The sequence below is a fragment of the Phoca vitulina genome, unplaced genomic scaffold (assembly GCF_004348235.1).
Source record: "Phoca vitulina isolate PV1807 unplaced genomic scaffold, GSC_HSeal_1.0 scaffold2, whole genome shotgun sequence".
NCBI classification, from domain to species: Eukaryota; Metazoa; Chordata; class Mammalia; order Carnivora; family Phocidae; genus Phoca; species Phoca vitulina.
Window position 1 is genome coordinate 65,508,090 of NW_022589705.1, and position 23,779 is coordinate 65,531,868.

General features: G+C 37.7%; 1 protein-coding gene across 6 annotated transcripts in view; it reads right to left on the reverse strand.

The window, feature by feature from the left end:
* The window catches only part of MAST2 (microtubule associated serine/threonine kinase 2), a 221,440-nt gene that overhangs the window by 140,541 nt on the left and 57,120 nt on the right, over positions 1-23,779 (reverse strand). The window contains exon 1 of one of the 6 annotated variants that reach the window (XM_032430002.1): positions 20,535-21,615. The exons of the other annotated variants lie outside the window; for them this stretch is intronic. Within the exon in view, the coding sequence (XP_032285893.1) occupies positions 20,535-20,573 (39 nt within the window). The 5' untranslated portion in view covers positions 20,574-21,615. Of the gene's footprint in view, positions 1-20,534; positions 21,616-23,779 lie in introns of those variants that run through there. 6 annotated transcript variants of the gene reach the window in all.

Sequence of the window (23,779 nt, forward strand, 5' to 3'; positions counted from 1 at the left end):
TTTTGTTAGATTTATTTCTAAGTACATTATATTTTCTTGCTGCCATTATATCATATTTTTTAAACACATTTGCCAAGAGTTGTATTTCATTACATTCCTCCCAATATAGTATGAAAATTTTCAGACACAGAAAACAGAAAAATTTAAAAACCTGTACAGCAAACATCTATATACCTGCAACCCAGAGTGTTCAATTGTTAACATTTCACAATACAGGCATGCCTTGTTTTAATGCACTTCACTTTATTGTTCTTCATAGATATTGCCTTTTTTTTTTTTTTTAACATATTGAAGGTTTGTGGCAATCCTACATCAAGTGTATCAGCAACATTTTCGCAACAGCATTTGCTCACTTCATGTGTCTCTCACATTTTGGTAATTCTCAAAAATTTCAAACTTTTACATTTTTATTATATTTGCTATGGTGATCTGTGATCAGTGATCTTTGATGTTACTATTGTAATTGTTTTGGGGTGCCACAAACCTTGCCCATACAAGATGGCAAACTTAACTGATAAATGTTGTGTGTGTTCTATCTGCTCCACTGACTAGCCATTCTCCTCATCTCATTCCCTCTCCTCTAGTCTCCCCACAATACTGAAATTAGGCCAGTTAATAACCCCACAATGGCCTCTGAGTGTTCAAGTGAGAGGAAGAGCTGCACGTCTCTCACTTTAAATCAAAAGCTATAAATGATTAAGCTTAGTGAGGAAGGCTTTTCAAAAGTCAAAACAGGCCAAAAGCTAGGCCTCCTGCACCAAATAGCCAAGTTGTGAATGCAAAGAAAAAGGTCTTGAAGGAAATTTAAAACGCAACTCCAGTGAACACATGAATGATAAGAAAAGCAGAACAGCCTTATTGCTGATAAGGAGAAAGTTTGAGTGGTCTGGATAGAAGATGAAACCAGCCACAGCATTCCCTAATCCAGAGCAAGGCCCTAACTCTCGTTTCCATGAAAGCTAAGAAAGGTGAAGAAGCTGCAGAAGAAAAGCATGAAGCTAGCAAAAGTAGGTTCAGTAAGCTGTAGGGAAAGAAGCCATCTTCTTAACATAAAAATGTAAGGTGAAGCATCAAGAGCTGATGTAGAAGCTACAGTAAGTTGTCCAAAAGATCTAGTTAAGATAATTAATGAAGGTGGCTACACTAAACAACAGATTTTTAAAGTAAATGAAACAGCTTCATTTTGGAAGAAGATACCATCTGGGACTTCCCTAACTAGAGAGGTCAAGGCATTAAAGCTTCCAAGGACAGGCTGACTCTCTTGTTAAGAGGCTAATACAGCTGGTGAATTAAGTTGAAGTCCACGCTCATTTACCATTCTAAAAATCCTAGGGCCCTTAAGAATTATACTAAATCTACTCTGCCTGTGCTTTATCAATGAAACAACAAAGCCTGGATGACAGCACATCTGTTTATAGCATGGTTTACTGAATAGTTTAAGCGCACTGTTGAGAACGGCTCAGAAAAAAAAGACTCTTCTCAAAATATCACTGCTCACTGACAATGCATCTGGTCACCCAAGAACTCTGATGGAGATGTACAAGATTAATGTTTTCATGCCTGTTAACACAACAACCATTCTGTAGCCCACGGATCAAGGAGTAATTTTGACTTTCAAGTCTTATTATTTAAGAGACACATTCTGTAAGGCTTTAGCTGCCATAGGTAATGATTCCTCTGATGGATCTGTGCAAAGTAAATGGAAAACCTTCCAGAAAGGATTCACCATTCTAGAGGCCATAAAGAACATTCGTGATTCATGGGAGGCGGTCAAAATATTAACATAAACAGGAGTTTGAAAGAAGTTGATTCCAACCCTCAAGGGTGACTTTGAGGAGTTTAAGACTTCAGTGGAAGAAGTAACTGCAGATGGGGTGTAAATAGCAAGAGAACTAGAATTACAAGTGGACCTTGAAGGTGTGACTAAATTGCCACAATCTCATGATAACCCTTGAACGGATGAAGAGTTACTTCTTATGGATGAACAAAGAAAGTGGTTTCTTGGGATGGAATCTACTCCTGGTGAGGATGCTGTGAAGAATGTTGAAACGATAACAAAGGATTTAGAATATCACATAAACTCAACTGATAAAGCACTGGCAGAGTTTGAGAGGACTGACTCCAATTTTGAAAGAAGTTCTGTGCATAAAATACTATCAAACCACATGTCACGCTATTCATGAAATCATCCATGAAAGGAAGAGAGTCAATGTGGCAACTTCACTGTTCTCTTTTTTAAGAAACTGCCACAACCATCCCAACCTTAAGCAACCACCATCCTCATCAGTTGGCAGCCATTAACATCAATGTAAGACCTTCCACCAGCAAAAAGATTATGACTGCTGAAAACCCAGATGGTGTCTAGTATTTTTTAGCAATAAAGTATTTTTTAATTAAGGTATGTAGTTTTTTTTTTTTTAGACAGAATGCTATTGCTCACTTAATAGACTACAGTATAGTGTAAACATAACTTATATGCATTGGAAAACCAAAAAATTCATTTGACTTGCTTTATTGCAATATTTGCTTTGTTGTGGTGGTCTGGAACTGAACCCACAATATCTCCAAGGTATGCCTATATTTGCTTTATCACATAGTTAGCTACCCATCCATTTTTAAAAAACAAAATGCATCTTCAAGTAGACTACAGACATCAGTAGACACTTAAGCATGTCTATCATTACCCAGAATTCAGCATTTATTTACAATGCTTTCATGTAATAGATATATATCTCTATATCCATATATCTATCTCCAACATGAGAGCATATATATAATTAATATATATATTAATTAATCTTAAGTATGCCACATGATAAGTTTAATAAATGGAAAAACTCAGATAACCCAAATCCCTACCAAAATATAGAAGATGTCCATCAATCCAGAGAGTTCCATCATATCTTTTTTGATAAATTCCCAACAAACCACTATTCCCTCACCCAAGTAAATACTATTCCCATTTTTCCACCATGGATTAGTTTTGCCTGCTCCAGAACTTCATATAAATTGAACAAGTATGAACCTTTGTATGTAAAACTTCTTGCACTCAGCACAGCATTTTAGAAATTCATCTATATGTTACATGAAATAGTAGCAAAATCTAATCATATGAATATACCACAGTTTATTTATCTTTTCTCCTACTAGTGGATATTTGGGTTATTTCCAGTTTTGAGCTATTAACATTCCTGTACAAGTCTTTTAATAGGCCTATGTTTCATCTCTCTTGGGTAAATACCTAAGAGTGGGATTACTGGGTTATAGGATAGGTATATATTTATTTTTATAAGAAACTACCAGATCTTGGGGCGCCTGGGTGGCTCAGTTGGTTAAGCGACTGCCTTCGGCTCAGGTCATGATCCTGGAGTCCCTGGATCGAGTCCCGCATCGGGCTCCCTGCTCGGCAGGGAGCCTGCTTCTCCCTCTGACCCTCCCCCCTCTCATGTGCTCTCTCTCTCTCTCTCATTCTGTCCCAAATAAATAAATAAAATCTTTAAAAAAAAGAAACTACCAGATCTTTTCCTGCAGTAATTATACCAAGTTACACTCCCATTAACAATGTATGAGAATTTTAATTACTCCACACTCCAGCTAATATAGTAATAATAATTACTGATAATAAGAATTGCTCTACACTCACCCCAAGAACTCCAACTGCTCTACTTTCATGCCAATATGTGCCATCAGTATTTTAAATTTTAGCCTAGATTGTAGTGAGTGTGTAATTACATCTCATTGAAGTTTTAATTTGCATTTTCAAGATGACTAATAATGTTAAACATCTTTTCATGTGCCTTATTAGCCATCAGCACACATTCTTTTATGAAGTATCTTAAAATATTTTTGCCCCTTTTATAATTGGGCTGTTTATCTTTGAGTTGTAAGAATCCTTCATATATTCTAGACCCAAGTCCTTTGTTAGATATGTTTGATGAATATTTTCTCTCAGTCTGCGGCTTGCCTAACTGAAGTCATTAGTGGTGTCTTTTGATAAGCAAAAGTTTTAAATTTTGATGAAGGTCAATTTATCAATAGTTTTTTAATGGTTAATGCTTTCAGGATCTTGCCTAAGAAAACTTTGCCCATGCCAAAAGCACAAAAATATTTTCCTATTTTTATTTCTAGATGCTTAAGGCTTTTAGCCTTTACATTTAGGCCTATGATCCATTATGAATTAATTTGGGGGTAATATGTGAGTTAAAGTTAAGGTTCATTTTTTTCCATATAGATATCCACTTATTCTAGCACCATTTATGGAAAACACCATCTTTCGACCAACAGATTGCTTTAGCACCTTTGTTGAAAATCAAATTAAAACAGAATGGGCTAGCCCCTCATCGGGCTCCGTGCTCAGCGGGGAGCCTGCTTCTCCCTCTCCCTCTGCCTGCCTCTCTACCTACTTGTTCTCTCTCTCTGTCAAATAAATAAATAAAATCTTTTAATAAATAAATAAATAAATAAAATAAAATAGAATGGGCTATTTAGGGACTCTCTACTATATTCCATTTTTCTACCCTATGCCAGTACCACACTTTCTTGATTCTGCTGCTTTATATTAAGTATTGAAGTCAAATCATGTAGTCTTTTTTTGTTCTTCTTCTTCAAGAATGCTTTGGACATTCTAGACTCTTTGCATTTGCATATAAATGTTGCATATAAATTATTAATTTGTATAAAAATGTCTGCTGGGATTACAGACCAATTTGGAAAGAACTGAGTTTTGGTTTTTTTTTTTAAAGAAAGCGGGGTGGGGGGCAGAGGCAGAAGGAGAAACAGACCCCCCGCAGAGCAGGGTGCCCGACACAGGGCTCGATCCCAGGACCCTGTGATCATGACCCAAGCTGAAGACGCTTAACTGACTGAGCCACCCAGGAGCCCCAAGAACGGAGATCTTAATATTCAGTCTTCCAACCCATGAACATAGTATTTCTCCACTTACTTAGATCTACTTTAATTATTCTAGGCAAAGTTTTATAGTTTTCAGCAAAAAGATCTTCTTTTGCTAAACTTGTCCCTAAGGAGATATTTATGAGGCTACTATAAATAAAATTATTTCATTTTCCAATTGCTTGTTTCTAGTATAGGAATAAAATCAATTTTTATATATTGACCATGTCCTATAACTTTGCTATATTCATTATTAGTTGTAATAGCTGTTTTGAAGATTCCTTAGGATTTTTATGCATAAACAATCATGTTCTCGGGGCGCCTCTGTGGCTCAGTGGTTTAGGTGTCCAACTCTTGGGTTTCAACTCATGTCCTGATCTAGGGGTCGTGAGATCGAGCCCTGCATTGGGCTCCTCGCTCAGCAGGGAGTCTGCTTCCCCTCTCCTTCTGCCCCTCCCCCCTGCTCGTATGCTCTCCCTCTCTCTCTGAAATAAACCTTAAAAAAAAAAAAAAAGATCATGTTCTTTATGAATAAGAGAGTTTTACTTCTTTCCACTTTCTAGAACTGTGGTAGACATCCTTGCCATGTTTCTGACCTGATCATAGGCTTAAAGAGTTCAATATTTTACCATTAAATATGATGTTGGCTGCAGGTTTTTCATAGATAACTCTTACCAAATTGATAAAGTTTCCTTCTAAATGTGTTTAGAGTTTTTATCAGGAATGGGTATTGATTTTATCAAGTACTTTCTCAACATATACTGAAAAGATCATAAGATTTTTCTCCTCTATTCTGTTAATGTGGTGAGTTACGGTGATTGATTTTCTTCTTTTGAAGACTTATTTATATGAGAGAGAGAGAGAAAGGGAGAGCATGAGCAGGGGGAGGGGCAGAGGGAGAGGGAAGCAGACTCCCCATCGAGCCGGGAGCCCAACTCTGGGCTTAATCCCAGGACCCTGAGATCACGACCTAAGCTGAAGGCAGACACTTAACAGAGTGAGCCACCCAGGTGCCCCACAGTGATTGATCTCCTAATACAGAACTTCCTTGACTTACTATGGGGTTATGTCCCAGTAAACCCATCATAAGTTGAAAATATTGTAAGTCAAAATTGCACTTAATACACCTAACCTAACGAACATGACAGCTTACCTTAGCCTACCTTAAATGTGCTCAGAACACTTACATTAGCCTACAGGTGGGCAAAATCATCTAACAAAGTCTATTTTACAATGAAGTGTTGAATATCTTAATATAATGTATTAAAAACTGTACTGAAAGTGAAAAACAGAATGGTTGTGTGGGTACAGAACGGCTGTAAGAATATCAATTGTGTGGCTGACTGGAGAGTATCATACTACATTATCGCTAGCCCAGGAAAATACCAAATTTCAAATTCTACCAAATGTGTATCATTTTCATACCATCATAAAGTTGCAAAATCATAAGTCAAATTATCATAAGTTGGGGACTATCCTTATTAAACTAATCTTACATTTCTGGGTATAACCCAACTTTGTTAGGTTATCTTTGCTAATATTTTATTTATGATTTTTGCACCTATGTTCATAAGGGATAATGGTCTCCAGATTTTATTATAATGCCTTTGTCAGATTTTGGTATCACAATTATACTGGCCTCCTGAAATTAGCTGGGAAGTGTTCCTGCCTCTATTTTCTGAAAGAGTTTGTATAAGATTGGTGTTATTTCTTCCTTAATTATTATACAGTTTTCATTAATAAAATCATCTAGGTCTGGAGGCTTTTATTGAGGATTTTGCCTCTATGTTAAGTAAGACTGGCCTATGTACTTTCTCTTCTCAAAATGTCCTTGTCAGTTTGGGCATCATAATCCTCATAAAATGTGGTGGGGGAGTGTGTCATCTTTTTCTTCTTTATTCTGAAATAATCTATATAAAACTGGCAATACCATTCTTTGATCCTATATGACAGTTCTGGCTTCTTGAATAGTTTAAATAGGTAACATGAGGTAGGTTATATTTGGGGGCAATACTAACAAAATACTAATAAAAATTCTACAAAATGCATATGTGCCCCTCTCTGAATCCCTTTTAGAGAAGATAACAAAATGCATCCGTGAAGATCCATCCCTTCTTCTTCCTTATCCTCTCCTTGTACCTCCACAAAAGCCTGCATTTGCAAGATAGATGCTCAGGGCTCCAGATGAGTACCTTCAATGCCAAGCACTCTGGTACCATAAAGACAAGCCTAAGATAAAGTGGAGCAAAAAGTGCTCTCCAATCAGATAAGATTTCCCAATCCTCCCTTTCCCAGAGAATATTCATAGCAAATTAAGGAGGGAAGCTGCGAAGTCAGGAAGTTTGGCTGAGGTAGAAGCACTCTCATTTAGACAGATAACTATAAATTTGAGTTATCACTTCATCTTAGAAATTAGGATGGTAATATCTGACAATACATTATAACATCAGGTGAAGCCCATCCCATTCAGCCTTCTCTGATCTACTAGTTATATCTTGATTCTCCATATTCTTTATGATCAGGATTAGCATTTTGAACACGTCCACGTCTATCCCACCTTAAAAATAATTTCTTCGCTTAAGTACTACACATCCCTCTTCAACCACCACTGCCTTATCAAGTCTTTTTCCCTTCACAACCACATTTTTTTTTCTTCCTTTTTTTTAAGTAGATTCCACGCCCAGAGTAGAGCCCAACACAGGGCTTCAACTCACGACCCTGAGATCAAAGATCTGAGCTGAGATCAAGAGTCCAAAGCCTAGGGGCACCTGGGTGGCACAGTCAGTTGAGTACTGGACTCTTGGTTTTGGCTTGGGTTGTGATCTCCAGGTACTGGGATCGAGCCCCGCTTCAGGCTCTGCGCTCAGCACAGAGTGTGCTTGAGACTCTCTTTCCCTCTGCCTTTGCCCCTCCCCACACCCTGCTTGCTCTCGTTCAATCTCTCTCTAAAAATAAATAAATATATCTTTTGGAAAAAAAGAGAGTTGGAAGCATAATGGACTGAGCCACCCAGGCGCCATCCCCCCTCCCTTTTTTTAAATCACAACCACACTTCTTGAATTAGTCTACATTCACTGTCTCCTCTCACTTCCTATTTGTTCTTCAACACACTGCAAATATCCCCAGACCTTACCACCCCCATTTAAACCATTCTTGCTAGGTTATCAATGGTCTCCATGTAAAAAACCTCCACTGCATTCAGTCCACCATTTCTTTTTCTGACTTGACTGATCAGCAGCATTTGACAGTATCATTCACTCTTCTTTCTTGAAAGAATTTTCTTTCCCCAAAACCACATTCTCCTGTTTCAGCTCTTATTTCTGAAAACACTATTTAAACACCTTTGCAGGCTCATCCTTCATCATCTGAGACCTTTAAATGTTGATTGTCCTTAAAGCTCTGCCTGGAAACTCTTCTCTCTACATACTTTTACAGATGACTCCCATATTTGTATCTTCATCCCAGATCTCTCTCCTGAGCTTTATAGTCTTATATATAACTATCTTGTCCTTAAAATGTCTAAAAACTCAACCTGGCTTTCTACTCAATCTAGCTCCTCCTGTATTTTCCATTTCAGTATGGTACCACCAAATCCAGAGTCATTCTTTTTTTTTTTTTTTTACTTCCAATGTTTTATTTAAATTCCCGGGGGTTAACATATAGTGTAATATTGGTTTCAGGAGTAGAATTTAGTGATTCATCACTTTCATGTTAACACCCAGTGCTCATCTTAACAAGTGCCCTCCTTAATACCCATCACCCAGTTAGCCCATTCCCCATCCACCTCCCTCCATCAACTCTCAGTTGGTTCAGTCATTCTTGATTCACTTTCTCTCACCCTACAATCCCATTATTCAGCAAGCCTTGCCAATTCTACCTCCAAAACGTCTCTTTAGCTTGTCAATTTCACTTTATCTCCACTGCCATGTCCCCCTAGTCCAAACCAGCATTATCCTATACCACCTTCCTAGTTGATTTTCCTTTAGTTTGTTCCCCTGGACCCTTAATGTTATATCAATATATATATCATGTAATTAGTACCTGTTTTCTAAGTGATACTATCTTTGTTTAACAAAACAAACAACCAAAAGGATCTTTTTAAAACGCAGAACTGACTGGGTCATTTTTCTACTTAAACTCCTCAATGGATAAAGTCTAAAATCCTTTCTGTAGCCTACAGGATGCTACCTGGCTGCTACTGCCTACCTCTTTAGCATCCTTTGCACAACTCCCCAGTCTCACTGGAGTTTTGATCTCTGGGACATGGCATACCCTCTCTTCACCTTCAGGGCTTCACACCTATTATTCTGCCTGGAATACTTTTCCTTATCTCCTTTTATACATTCCTGAACCTTAGCTTAAATCTCATTTCCTCCGGGAAGATTTCCCTACATACAGTTTCCCTAGCCTACCTCTATACACTTCCAACCCTTCACTATCATTAGCTAACTTAATTGTCTGTTTTCTGGCAATGACTGTTAGCTCTACAGGAACAGAGATTAGTCTTGCTCACAATGACATTCCTAGCACCCAGCACAATACCTCGCCTAGTAGGTACTAAATGAATATCTGATGAGTAAACCAATGAATCAATCAAGTAAGTAAATGGTACTTACTACTATCATTACCATCACTATAATGCTCAAAATAGGGTCTTGCTCATTTGGAGTTAAACTGATGAAAAATATCAACTGCAATTAGGTCAGCAAAAGAGGCTTTACTAGAGAAAGGATATACTCTGTTATCACATATTATTTATTGACAGTCTTCTGGCTGGTAGTTCTTACAATGATCATAAAAAAAAATGCTTTTAGGAAAGAAAAACATAACCTACCACAGAAATCTACTTTTTTTTTTTTTTAAGATTTTATTTATTTATTTGAGAGAGAGAATGAGAGAGAGAGAGCACAAGAGGGGGAGAGTGGGAGAGGGAGAAGCAGACTCCCCACTGAACAGGGAGCCCGATGCGGGACTCAATCCCAGGACTCCAGGATCATGACCCAAGCCGAAGGCAGTCGCTTAACCAACTGAGCCACCCAGGCGCCCAGAAATCTACTTTAATACCATTTACTAACTGGCCTTAAAAGAACCATTATCCCCAAATACAATTTTCTCCCCTAAGCTCTGGCAGCAAATAAATCTGCTGGGATGCACAACAAAGTCCCTTTCCTGTGCAGCAAATGTACTGTTACTACTGCTCTGGGCATTATGGTGTTTTAGCTCCACTCACTCACACTTGAGTGTCAGTCTATCTTAAGGTCTGAAGCCAAGGGGGAAATCAGTGTATATGCAGCTATGGTACACCTATGAAACTAATGTATTTCACTCCTCTCGTTCCATTAAATTCACATGTCGTCACCCTGAGAATAGGTTTCAGTGATGCAGTATTTACATTATACAATATGAAGGAACATGGAAAAGAGCACACAATATAAACTTCATGTTATGGTTCAATAACATATAACTTATGTGACCTGGAATTTCACCTCCCTCTAAGGCTTAGATACAATGTTTATAAAGATCAAATAAAATAATGTATATGAAAGTATTTTATTCTATAAATTGTGACACAAGTGACAGATGAGCTGTTCTCATGTGAGTTTGACTGAACAGTAAAGACAGCTTGATGACACTAACAGGATATTTCCACACAGTATAAAAACTCAGGGCTCAGAGTCAAAAAATTTTTAAACACAGTTCTACTACTTACTTTGCTCATAAATCTTGATCAGTGATTATACTTTCCTAAATCTCATTTTTCTTTTCTGCATACCTGCAATAAAAATACCTACTTTGCAGGGCGCCTGGGTGGCTCAGTGGGTTAAGCACCTGACCCTTGGTTTTGCCTCAGGTCATGATCTCAGGGTGGTTCCATCGCCCCGCGAGGGGCTTTGAGCTCTGTGCAGAGTCCGCTTGGAATTCTCTCTCTCTATTCCCCCCTCTGCCCCTCCCCTGGCTTGTGCACACACGCTCGCTCTCTCACACTCTTTCTCTCTCTCTAAAATAAATAATTCTTTTTAAAATACCTACTTCGCAAAAAACAAAAACAAAAAACAAAAACCTACTTTGCCTATCTCACAAAGTTAGCCTAAGATTAGAATACAAAAGTACATTTAAGGCACCTGCAGCAAGGTTGTAAAGCTAATGGATAAGGCACTATTCTCCAAAAACTAACTCTATCCCTAAAACTCAAAGATATATTGTTTAAAGTCTCTAAAACTTTATTACAACCATTTTGGTTCCCTGAAATTGACATAGTTTGATACCATCTGCTGAAGATGATATTTCCATATTTTCTTGAACTATAAAGTTGCAAAGAAAGCTGTATATACTAAATTCTAGGGAAAGAACCTTCATTCCCTTTCACTTGTCCACAAAACAAACTCCTAAGGGAATTACATACAAAATGAGATGGCGCTGTTCACATGGGGAATCACTGTCTATGTGTATTACTCATTATTCACAATGACTAAACCCATAAAATATTTCCAAAGAAAAGACAAAGACCAAGTGTCCAAAGGCAATAACTACTACCCCCACAAGTAAATATGCAAGCCAAGAGTCACAAGACTGGTGTTTGTCCTTTACATCAATAGTCACCAGCATGGAGCTGACTGGTGGGTCAAAGCTATCTCTCTGCCTGAGGCAGCTCCCTCTCTGGGCCTCCCTCACACTTTCTAGTTTGAATTCTCACTCATATTCATTCATTCATTCATTCATTCTTCCACTGCAGTAGCAGCACTCCTCCTAGAGAAGGAAATTAACAGGCCTCAAGAAACATAACTCAACCTTCCACTCCATTGAGAGTAGAGTTTGAGAGTTAGGTTTTAGAGACATCTGAACTAACATATAAAATCAAGGGGGGAGAAAAAAGCATTCTCACCACTGAATGACTAGATATCTCTTTACAGAACTTATACATAAACCAATACAGTGTGACTAACATAAATAACACTGCTTGGGGTGAGGGTAGGAGTGGGGAACAACATTCTAGGGCCCACTCAGAATCCACTGCTGATGACAATTAACATCCTGTACTTCAGTATCCCACTGGATGAAAGAAGACAATATTTTTTAACTACTTATTGAAATACAATATAAATACAGAAAAGTACACATAAGCATTTAACTCAAATTTTCACAAACTGAATATAGTAGTGTAGCCAACAGCCAGGATTTAAAAAATGAACATCACCATCAACCTGGAAGTATTCTTGTCACTACCTACACTCTTTCAGTCACTACCTACACTCCCCAGGAAACCATCATCTTCACTTATTTTTTTTTTTTTTTTAAGATTTTATTTATTTATTTGACAGAAAGAGACAGAGGGAGAGAGGGAACACAAGCAGGGGGAGTGGGAGAGGGAGAAGCCGGCTTCCTGCTGAGCAGGGAGCCCGATGTGGGGCTCGATCCCAGGACCCTGGGATCATGACCTGAGCCGAAGGCAGACACTTAACGACTGAGCCACCCAGGCGCCCCCATCTTCACTTCTAACCTTATAGATCACTTTTGCTGTTTTGGCATTTTCTTAAATACAGTATAAAGTCTATACTATTTTGTGTCTAGCAATTTTATTCAATATATGTCTAATTTTAATCCCAGAAAGCAATAAGTGAATAAAGAAGTTACAAAATTTGAAGATATAATGTCTAAGCAATTTCCAAGATTGGTAATAGAAATGAATACACATATATAAGAAGCATAATATACCCAAGTATATGGGCTTAATTTTTTAAAAAATCCAGACCAGGTAAATGATAGTAATACTGAAAAACACCAAAGACAAAAAAAAAATCTTAAGAACCAGAGAGTAAGATCCATAAACTTCAAAGGAATGACAATTACAGTGGCAGTGTATCTCTCAATAGCAATAATGGAAATCAAAAGATAGCTGAATATGTATAAAGTTTGAGAGAAAATGACTACCAACATAAAATTGGGTACCCATATAATCTCTCAAGGTCAAAGACATAATAGAGACATTTAAATAAATATGAGTATTTACTAACAACCTACCTATACTAAAGGAATGTCTACATGATATACTTTAAGAAGGAAAATGATCCTAGGAGAAAAGTCTAAGACCCAAGAAGGAATATTGAGCAAGAAAACTAGTAAATGTACATAAATGTCAGTAAGTCTGACTATATAAAATAACAGTAATAAAAATATCTAATTTGTGAAAAATTTTTTAAACTAAAATACTGTACAAAAGCAGCATGTAAGTTTGGAGGAGGTGATGAGAGGGAAGGAGTCCTGTTGTTCAAGAGGGGGTTAAAATTTGAATTTGTTCTAACTCAACAGTAGAATTAGAAAGATCAAGGAAGAAAAACAATCCAAAAAGGTTCTATCAATATTTTTTTTTTTTTTTAAGATTTTATTTATTTGAGAGAGAGAGAGCGTGAGCAGTGGGAGGGGCAGAGGGAGAAAGAGAAGGAGACTCCCAGACTCGATCCCAGGACTCTGGGATCATGACCTAAGTTGAAGGCAGACGCTTAACCAACTGAGCCACCCATGTGCCCCTCTATCAATATTTTTAAATGGCAAAAAAGAAAAGAGGTGGTAAGTTATGGAAATGCAGGACATGGAATACAAGAAATAATAGGGTAAAAACAAATTCATATATATCAGTAATCTTAATAATCTTAATAAATGTAAATAGAAAAATATATCAGCATAGACAGGAAAAAACGAAAAACCTACTGCATGCCATTTGCAGATAATCCAAAAACAAAATGACATAGAAAGTTTGAAATAAAGTGATAGTTGGCTTTAAAAAAAAAACTAACAAAATATGGGACACCTGGGTGCTCAGCTAGTTAATCATCTGACTCTTTTTTTTTTTTTTAAGATTTTATTTATTTATTTGAGAGAGAGAATGAGATAGAGCATGAGAGGGGGGAGGGTCAGAGGGAGAAGCAGACTCCCTGCTGAGCAGGGAGCCCGATGCGGGACCCGATCCCGGGACTCCAGGATCATGACCTGAGCCGAAGGCAGTCACTTAACCAACTGAGCCACCCAGGCGCCCCAAATCATCTGACTCTTGATCTCATCTCAGGGTCGTGAGTTCAAGCCCCAAGTCCTGCATTGGGCTCCATGCTCAGCAGAGAGTCTGTTTGAGATTCTTTCCCTCTCCCTCTGTCCCTCCCCCAACTCACACACTGGCACATGCACGAATTCTCTCTCTCTCAAATAAATAAATCTTAAAAAAAAAAATAAAAGAAACACAAAGAGGGACATAAGAACAGACTCAACAAAGACTTTTGTTTGTTTGTTATTTAAATTCAATTAATTAATATATAATGTATTATTTGGTTCAGGGGTACAGGTCTGATTCATTAGTCTTATAGAATACTCAGTGCTCATTACATCATCTGCCCTCCTTAATGTCCATTATCCAGTTACCCCAACCCTCCAACCCCTCCCCTCCAGCAACCCTCGGTTTGTTTCCTATGATTAAGAGTCTCTTATGGTTTATCTCCCTCTCCGGTTTCATCTTGTTCCATTTTTTCCTCTCTTCTCCTATAGTCCTCTGTTTTGTTTCTTAAATTCCATGTATCAGGGTGCTTGGGTGGCTCAGTTGGTTCAGCTCAGGTCATGACCTGGAGTCCTGGATCGAGTTCCACATCGGGGTCCTTGCTCAATGGGGAGCCCGCTTCTCCCTCTGACCCTCCCCGCTCTCGTGCTCTCTCTCTCTCATTCTCTCTCAAATAAATAAAATCTTAAAATAAAATAAAATAAAATAAATTCCACATATCAGTGAGATCATATGATAATTGTCTTTCTTTGACTGACTTATTTCCCTTAGCATAATACCACCTAGTTCCATCCATCAACAGAGATATTTTTAAAAAGCAAATAATATCAACATTTTTTTCCTCAATAAACAGACAGACAGACAAAATGGACAAACTCCTATTACTATATCCTACAAACTTTATCAAAACTACCTAAACATGGGGGCACCTGGATGGCTCAGTCGTTAAGCGTCTGCCTTCGGCTCAGGTCATGATCCCAGGGTCCTGGGATTGAGCCCCGCATCGGGCTCCCTTCTCCGCAGGAAGCCTGCTTCTCCCTCTCCCACTCCCCCTGCTTGTGTTCCTGCTCTCGCTGTGTCTCTCTCTGTCAAATAAATAAATAATCTTTAAAAAAAAAAAAAAAACTACCTAAACATGAAATAGGAAGCTTAAACTAAATCCCTTCCATTTAAAAATCTGAATCATACATTATGCCTGAGTTGGGTTTATCCCCAAAATTCAAGTGGTTATGCAATAGAAAATTTATAAATGTTATACACCTCAAATAAATTAATGGAGAAAAAACACCATATTCTCAAATGATACAGAAAGGACACATCAAATGCGTACCAACTTATTAAAAGAAAAGCAAAGAATCAAGGGAACAGAGATGTTCAAGACATTAGAAAAAAGGAAAAGAACTGAAAAAAAGGTAGAAGTTCTTAGACTGAAACATAAATGTTGCAAACTCAAATACTTCCATGGGCCAGTACAGTAATATAATGTATTTCATAAAATCTGAAAAACTATTGTTGCAAGAGATGACATTATTTTAGGTATCAGTAAAAAAACAATTTTTAAAGCAAAACAAAAATAACTGCCAATTAATGTATAACACATGATCAGAACATAACACAATTTCAGAGCTGTTAAGTAAAAAGATGTGAGCCTTATAAATGATGAAACACAGGGGCTCCAGGATGGCTCAGTTGATTCAACGTCCAACTCCTAATTTCGGCTCAGGTCATAATCTCAGGGTTGCAAGTTCCAGCCCCAAACTGGGCTCTGTGCTGGGCATGGAGCCAACTTAAGATTCTTTCTGGGGCGCCTAGGTGGCTCAGTCAATTAAGCATTTGGCTCAGGTTTGGCTCAGGTCATGATCTCAGAGTCCTGGGATAGAGCTCCGCATCGGGCTCCCTGCTCAGCAGGGAGCCTACTTCTCCCCCTCCCACTGCTGCTCCCCCTACCTGTACTCTCTGTCAAATAAATATAATCTTAAAAAAAAAAAAAAAATCTTTCTGCCCCTCCCCATACCTCCTCTCCCTCTCTAAACTAAAAAAGAAAAAAAAAGAAAAAAGAAATGATGAAACACAGTAAATATATGAAGCAGCAAAATACAAAACAAGAAAGGATCCATAGGGACTATATTCACCAATTTTCTTTAAATCTCTAAAGGTGGCCAAAAAAAACATTTCTACAGGAAGTGGTTCACAGACCTACAATCTGTGATCCTGATTTACAGAGGAGAATGCAGGAATTTAATTCAGAGATGATAAGGGAATGTAACTTTAGATTACTATTAGATTTCTAAGTGAAACAACTCCACGGACAAAATATATCCTGCTTAGGGAAAATGTGCCATTAAAATAAAGTCCAGGAAGAAGAGGAACGCTAAAGATCTGAGGCCAATTATCCTTCTCTGCAAAGATCTTCAAGATAATCATGATGACAGAATTTGAAAATTAGGTGCTACATAGGGAAGATGACCAGGAGGTTGATAGGTAGAAAAGGAGGAAAACAACACTCAGGAATGAAAAATGTCAGAGAAGATGAACAAATATGTTAAATATAAATCTCTCCCAATAAAAGGCAAAAGTCTGGTGTGGCTACAACATACAACAGGAATATATATGGCAGAGAAAAAAAGAAGGTACACAAATAAGATAAATCATTCAATTTTCAAAGCCATTTAGTCTACTGACATGATGCAAATATTTAGTAGTACTAAGGACTGATGAGTATAAATTGCAGTTTCTCTACTTTTATTCAACTTCCCACAAAAGGGAATAAAAAACATCAGAAGGAAATCATTATGTTACATTTTTGTCCATATGTCATCATCTTTTTAAAAGTGAAATAACTTTTAAGAGGAAAAGGAGTGTTTGAAATCTAGCTGGTTCTTGAAGATTTTGCTTTTAAGGACTACAATCTAAACTGAATTACATTTCATATGAGGATTGTAATTTATTAGGACAGTTCATAATTTTCAAAATTAAAAAAATCCCTTGGGACGCCTGGGTGGTTCAGTCGTTGAGTGTCTGCCTTCGGTTCAGGTCACGATCCCAGGTCCCTGGGATCGAGCCCCGCATCAGGCTCCCTGCTCCGAGGGAAGCCTGCTTCTCCCTCTCCCACTCCCCCTGCTTGTGTTCCTCTCTTGCGGTCTTTCTCTCTGTCAAATAAATAAATAAAATCTTTAAAAAAAAAAAAAATCCCAAGAAAGCTTTGTCAACAATGCTTCCCAGTATGCATTATGTTGTCATATGTTCATTAAAAGCCCCTGAACAATGGCAATTTTAAGCACTCTCATTTTTGAACATCAAAAGCAGAAAAGGGGTGGAAGAAACATTACATGGCTTTCACCTGAGGGCAATAACTTTACCAGCACAATAAATATTCTCAACTCAGAACCTGGGAAACTGGGCTCTCTCTATATATACAATGAAGCCCAATTACTGTGTCTGCCTTCTAGGCAAAAAATGCAGAAATGATGGCAGTCAAAAGAGTTGATAATAAAAATGTACTTATGGTAGCTAATCAGCTGGCCTTTCAAAGTTAAAATAAAATCATCTCCCATAAAGATGACTGGGAAATAAAGCAAATATAAAAGCACCTTCTTTCATCCACAAGGAACTTCAACCTCAAAAGTAGCAATAGGATGAAAGCTGACCCAAAGACCCAAACCTGAACCACTCTTCAAACAAAACAATGTCAATCCCTACACAGGATAGTCTCCTCTAGTCTAAGGGAAAGATGCTGCCACATAATCTCCCAGATGTCTAAAAGGACCTAAGGATGCTAGAAGTGTATGAACACGCACACTGAAACCACTACAGGCCTTTCTCTAATAAGTAGGAAGCCAGCTTGAGAATTAGGCCAATACACAGAGCAGAGAAGCAGAGCAAGACACTAGATCACTAGATTACCCAACTCTGAAACCCATCCAACCTCTGGATATCCATATTTGAGTCAATACCTCTTTTTAAGTATTTAAATCAGTCAGAGTTGAGTTTTCTGTTACTTTCAGATCCGAGTATCCAGACCTATATACCTAGCCTTCCACTTACAAGTTGTTTGTCCTTGAGGAAGTAACTAAGCTTCACAGAGCTGAAAAAATGGCCAGTCAGAAAATCTCCCACCGCCTCCACTGCTATCACCCCCAAGAAGATCTTATGATGCTATCACATCATTAGATCTTCTTGCCTCTGGGGCGCCTGGGTGGCTCAGTCGGCTGAACGTCTGCCTTCAGCTCAGGTCATGATCCCAGGATTCTGGGATCGAGTCCCACATCGGGCTCCCTGCTCAGTGGGAGTCTGCCTCTCCCTCTGCCCCTCTCCCCTGCTCATGTTCTCTCTCGCACGCGCGCACGCGCGCGCTCTCTTTCTCAAATAAATGAATAAAATCTAAAAAAAAAAAAGATCTTCTGGCCTCTACAATTTACTCTCAACATGACAGTGGAATACAGTATGGAAGGCATTAAGAGTTTTTCAAAATTTAACCATGGTTATTATGGCTACAATGTGGCAGAACTATAATTTGAACCAATCTTCTGTTTCTTCTTTAAAATTATCTGCACCTGAAAATGTGGATAAAACCTACGCGTCACCAACATCCTGATGACTGAAGGCCATAAGGTACAGCCTAACAATGGAGGGCACAAAACAGGCACACAGTAAATGCACCATTTTTCACACTGCCACCTCCCAGGAAACCTGGCAAAGAAAGCCAGAAGGGTCAAAGCAGGGTTGTCTCTTAGCGGATTTTCTGGAAAACTTTTAGGAACTCTAAATTATTCATCAAAATGCAGTTAGTAAGGCCCACACATTCATTTGGATTTTTATCTTCTAATCTGAGGTTATCCAGTAAATTACCTGTACCACTGGATACATTTTCACTTTTGTGTGTTTATACACACAAATCTAAAACTAACTTTTGAAGTTTACATTATAATTTACCTATTTAAAACAAATAATCTAAACTGCTGCTTTTCAAATATTACTTCTATTTCAGAATGTTCCAATGCAGTCTTTTGGAGAATGAACTGTAAAGTAATAAAAAATATTTGGTGGGAAAAAAAGGAGGCTGTAAGAAAATACCCTCCAGTGTGTGTAGTCTGGCAATTTGGAGTCCCCGCTAGATAGAAACAAAGACTCAGGAGGAAGGGCATCAATAAACAGGGTTAGCAGATACTGGAGACTGACTCAGTCACTAGGGAGAAAAATGACTGAGTCAACACAAAACAGGCACAGTAATTGAAAATATTCCCCACTCAACAAATAGGATTCCCTTTCTGAATTTAACTAAATTTAACTAAAAAGTTAAATAGGGATATAAATAGGCAATGCAATTAAATGTGCTTATAAAGCCAGCCATTTTTTATCAACAGCTACTTGAACATACATCACTATTTATGAGAGGTCTTCTGAGCACTTTATAAATACTTCTTAAAATATTCCCAAGAAATCAAATGAGAGATCTCATCAAAGCAACTGCCCTAACAGGAGAAATTAAAATAAGGCATTGACTTTTAAAGGCCGGTCATACTGGAAAAGTGCTGAATATTCAGCAAATGCTTCCAGGAGGCTTTGAATGCTCATAGTACCATTAATAAGAAAGATAAATAATAAGAACTACAAATATCATAATCCACCTAAATTTTACCAATCCTGTATATTTTCTTTCTGAGCACTTTAAAGAAACCAAAATAACATTAATTTACGATCATTCAAAAGACCCAAAGTGCTTTGTATTAAAAAAAAAAAAGTGCTTTACAAATGTCAAACAAAATAAAAATGAGAAATAGCTACATTTCACGAAGGGACCTTCACAGGTTGATTGTTGAGTTCGGTGTTTTATACTGAAACCTTCACTGTGTCAGTCCTTTAACACATTCAATGTTGGACTAAAGAAAACTGGCTCGTTCTTTATTAATAAGACCAAGACAGGATGATCTACTTTACAAAGTATGAAAAAATTAATCATAAAATTTAAAAGAAATGTGGTAGGTCTTCTTTTAGTGCTAAGGACATTCACTGAAACTCAGCTGAATGCTATCTATCAATCTCTCCATTTTTGCCTCATTATTATACCTTACTTACCTCTTCATGTGCCAAATTACCCATGACTTAAAGAGGAGAAGGCTTCAGAAACAGGTGTCAGATATATGGCTAAACTGTATGTGTGTATATATGCATGCAAAGTGGTAATTTTAAAAAGTTCTGAAAACTATGTGTAGAGTCAAATATATATTATACATGTGACTTAATTAAGGAGGGGGAAGTGGGGAAGCAGGCACAGTGGTTGGGAGCAGAATATGTTTACTGTAAATAATCTGTCAACAGTAATGTCTAATATCAAAAATTAGGCCCGCATCCTACAAAGGTATGATTTAATTGCACCACTCAGTTAATATAATGTAAGTAAGCGCAAGCAGCGTTTTTTCTATCAAAGTAGAAGGGTCTTAGACAATTTCTCTAATTATAACTATACATGATGGAATAAAGAGGAACTTAGTGGCATTCTACCTTGCTTCAAATGAATTAAATAAAATTGAAGCAATCCATTTAGTACATTTTCCAAAAGACACTAAGAGGAAGGAGATCAGTAAAAAGGCTTTCTGTTACTCACCTGTAACCCTCTCCTTCGCAGAATACTGGAATCATCCATAATAGATATCAGACAAAAAAAGCCACTCCCCAGACAGTCAACTACTAGTGTCTACTTGCTTACTGCTGGGTAAAGAGGCAAACAATCAATCCCTTTCTCCATGCTGTGCCCACTAACCACCACTCCACTAAATCAGTTCTCAGTCCAGTGTGAGTAGACAATCTCTGCCTCCCATCAGAGCCACGTCTTTCTTCACAGCAGTACAGACAGATCTCATCTGAATCACCACCAAAATAGGGGAAAATATTTCATATTTGTTTTTCTTTTCCAGGCATACCTCTTTGGTTAAAATATTTGAAGAACCAAGAAAAGGATAAAGGTCCCGGAAAAAAAATCCAATCTTTGATTTCCTGACTTCATTGCTTATTAAAAAGGTTTGGCAAGCAAAACAAGAGAATCTCCACCTGCAGCTACTGAGCTTTTAAAATCCATGTCACGTTTTCCTTTCCAAAAACAAAACCACTTCACATACCGTTTTTAAAAAGATAACAATTCTTCAGAAATACAAAGAAAAACATATTATTCTGACGCCTGTATTTTAGGCTGAGGCTGATTTAAAACCAGTTATTGTTCTGACTAAGTCGGCAAAATTCCTTTCATCCTTTGTATAGACAAAGCAAATGTCAGATTCTTTCGATACTGTCACAGGCTCTTTTGTTTCTTTATCTCTAGATACGCTGGTCTTCACTTCTTGGGCAGTCACGAAAGCCTCTTTCTTCAGGAGCTTAGATCACTGCTAAGGTCGGTTTCCCTGCTCTTTTATGTCCCGGAAGGGGCTAGCTAGTACACGTGTGGTGAGTCTGAGCATGGACGAATTCATTCATCTATTCACTGCTGATAGTACAGTCACAGGAAAAGCTCCCCATTCCACCAGACTTCTCAAAGGGCACAGCATGAAAAAGTCTAGTTTTACTCAGGCTAAATAATCTTGGGATCATTTCTTTGGTCACTGGCTGCCATTTTCAAGACTTCAGCCAAGTTTAAAGATGTTTCTAGTGTCTTAATTTATATTAGAAATATATATATATATATATATATATATATTTTAAGAGTTCTATAGTGAAAGGTTAGCTCACATGGTAGGATTTTATTAAACACCCCATAAGCAATGTTTTAAACTTTCCAATTTTATAGGAATTTCCAGAATCCTAGTAAACACAGGGGAAACGCGAGGCAAGTTGGTGGTATTTCCAAAAAATCACATACACACACAAAAAAGATTTTAGCAAAGGCAGTACTATATTTTTAGGAAGAGGGTTAAAACATTATTTACCAATTCATCATCATTTGTTCTTCAAACTATAGGACATACTATAAAAATTATTCACTCTCCTAAGGATTGCAGGAGATATTGATCCAAATTTCCTAATTTGACAAAGAAAGGTATATATAAAGCACTGTTATATTCTCTATAGTATACAGAGTATATACATAAAAGTATATATAAAGGTATATATAGGGGCACCTGGGTGGCTCAGTCGTTAAGCATCTGCCTTCTGCTCAGGTCATGATCCCAGGGTCCTGGGATCGAGCCCCGCATCAGGCTCCCTGCTTGGTGGGAAGCCTGTTCTCCCTCTCCCACTCCCCCTGCTTGTGTTCCCTCTCTCGCTGTGTCTCTCTGTCAAATAAATAAAATCTTTTTAAAAAAATAAAATAAAAAATAAAAATAAAGGTATATATAGTATATATAAAGCAGGCTGTTATGGTCTCCTTAGAGACTATATATATTTTACTCCTTAGAGTAAATATAGCAATAACCATAAGACTGATTCAGTTTGCACTCAACAAGGAGAAAAGAAAAGCTGCTGCTCATATAATTATGGCAGCTGTACCATCAGTCTGGGGTTTAAAGGAAAGTTTATTTACAAAATCTTTTTCTGGTCTTCTTAAAACTGACTGTAAGAACAAGAACTAGCCATACTGCTGAAAATAGCACAAAAAACAGGATTCATCTTCCTTTCATTCAGCAACAAATTTCTAATCCTTCAACAACCAGTGTGGTCTTATGTTGTGAGAGCTAATAAATCCATATCTCCATGGACTCTTCCCATCTGCTGCTTTAAACCACTAACGGCTGGATTATGTCTATGGGGAAAACAAACACAAGACCTGAACAGACAGCTGATTTGCATTGGGTATACTATCCACTATATGAGTGTCTGCAAAGTCACAGGCTTTTAAAGCCATAGAACTTCTCTATCAAAATAGATTTTATTAACTAAATAAAACATATATCAGCAGAGACAAGGTAGGAATCGGTCTCCAATCAGTCCTAAGAAATATAAATGGTGCAGTCTGATAAACTTCAGACCAGAAATTCAAAATTCAAACTCTTTATTCATTTACAAATTCAGGAATCATTTATTATGCTAAGCACTGAGATGGGCATGGGGAAAGATTACCAAGATTAACACTACCATAAACTAATAATTCTATTCTAGAAGACCTCAAATCCAATGGAGAAGTCAAATATAAGCAAATAACTATGATACAATGGGAGAAATTCTATCAAAGATAAGACAAAGTGCTAAAAAAGGAATGTCATAGAGGGCTCAATTCATTACCTCAGGATATCTACAAAAAGGCTTCCAGTAGAAGTGCCAATCTGGTCACTAAAATTAATGTTACAGATTATCAGCCCTTGGCCATGATAGTCTCCCTTTCCTAAAATGTACACAGCTTAAAAATCCTCAACCAGTCCTTACTATCTAAAAAATTAGGTTAAAAAAAAAAAAACTCCTCCTCTTGGCATTCAAGGCACCCCATAACACTGAAACAATAGATTGTATCTCCACTACTACCTTACTGTAACCTGATCCTTCCAATGAGGAAGAAAAACACACTGTTCCCTGAACACATCCCATCCTTCTCCATCTCACATTCTTTGTGGATACATAGGAATATAGTCATCTACCTTATAAGACTGTTGAAAGGAACAATTTAAACAACATATATCAATGATTCTTAACTTTTTTCACGATCTCTAATGACAAGAGTAGAGCGCACACTGCGCAAAATTTCCTTCCCCAACCTGGTTTCGTTATAAAGTTTCGTGTTCTGGGGGGCCTGGGTGGCACAGTCGGTTACGCATCTGACTCTTGGTTTCAGCTCAGGTCATGATCTCAGGATCCTGAGATTGAGCCCCAAGTTGGGCTCCACACTCAGCGTGGAGTCTGCTTGAGATTCTCTCTCCTTCTCCCTCTGCC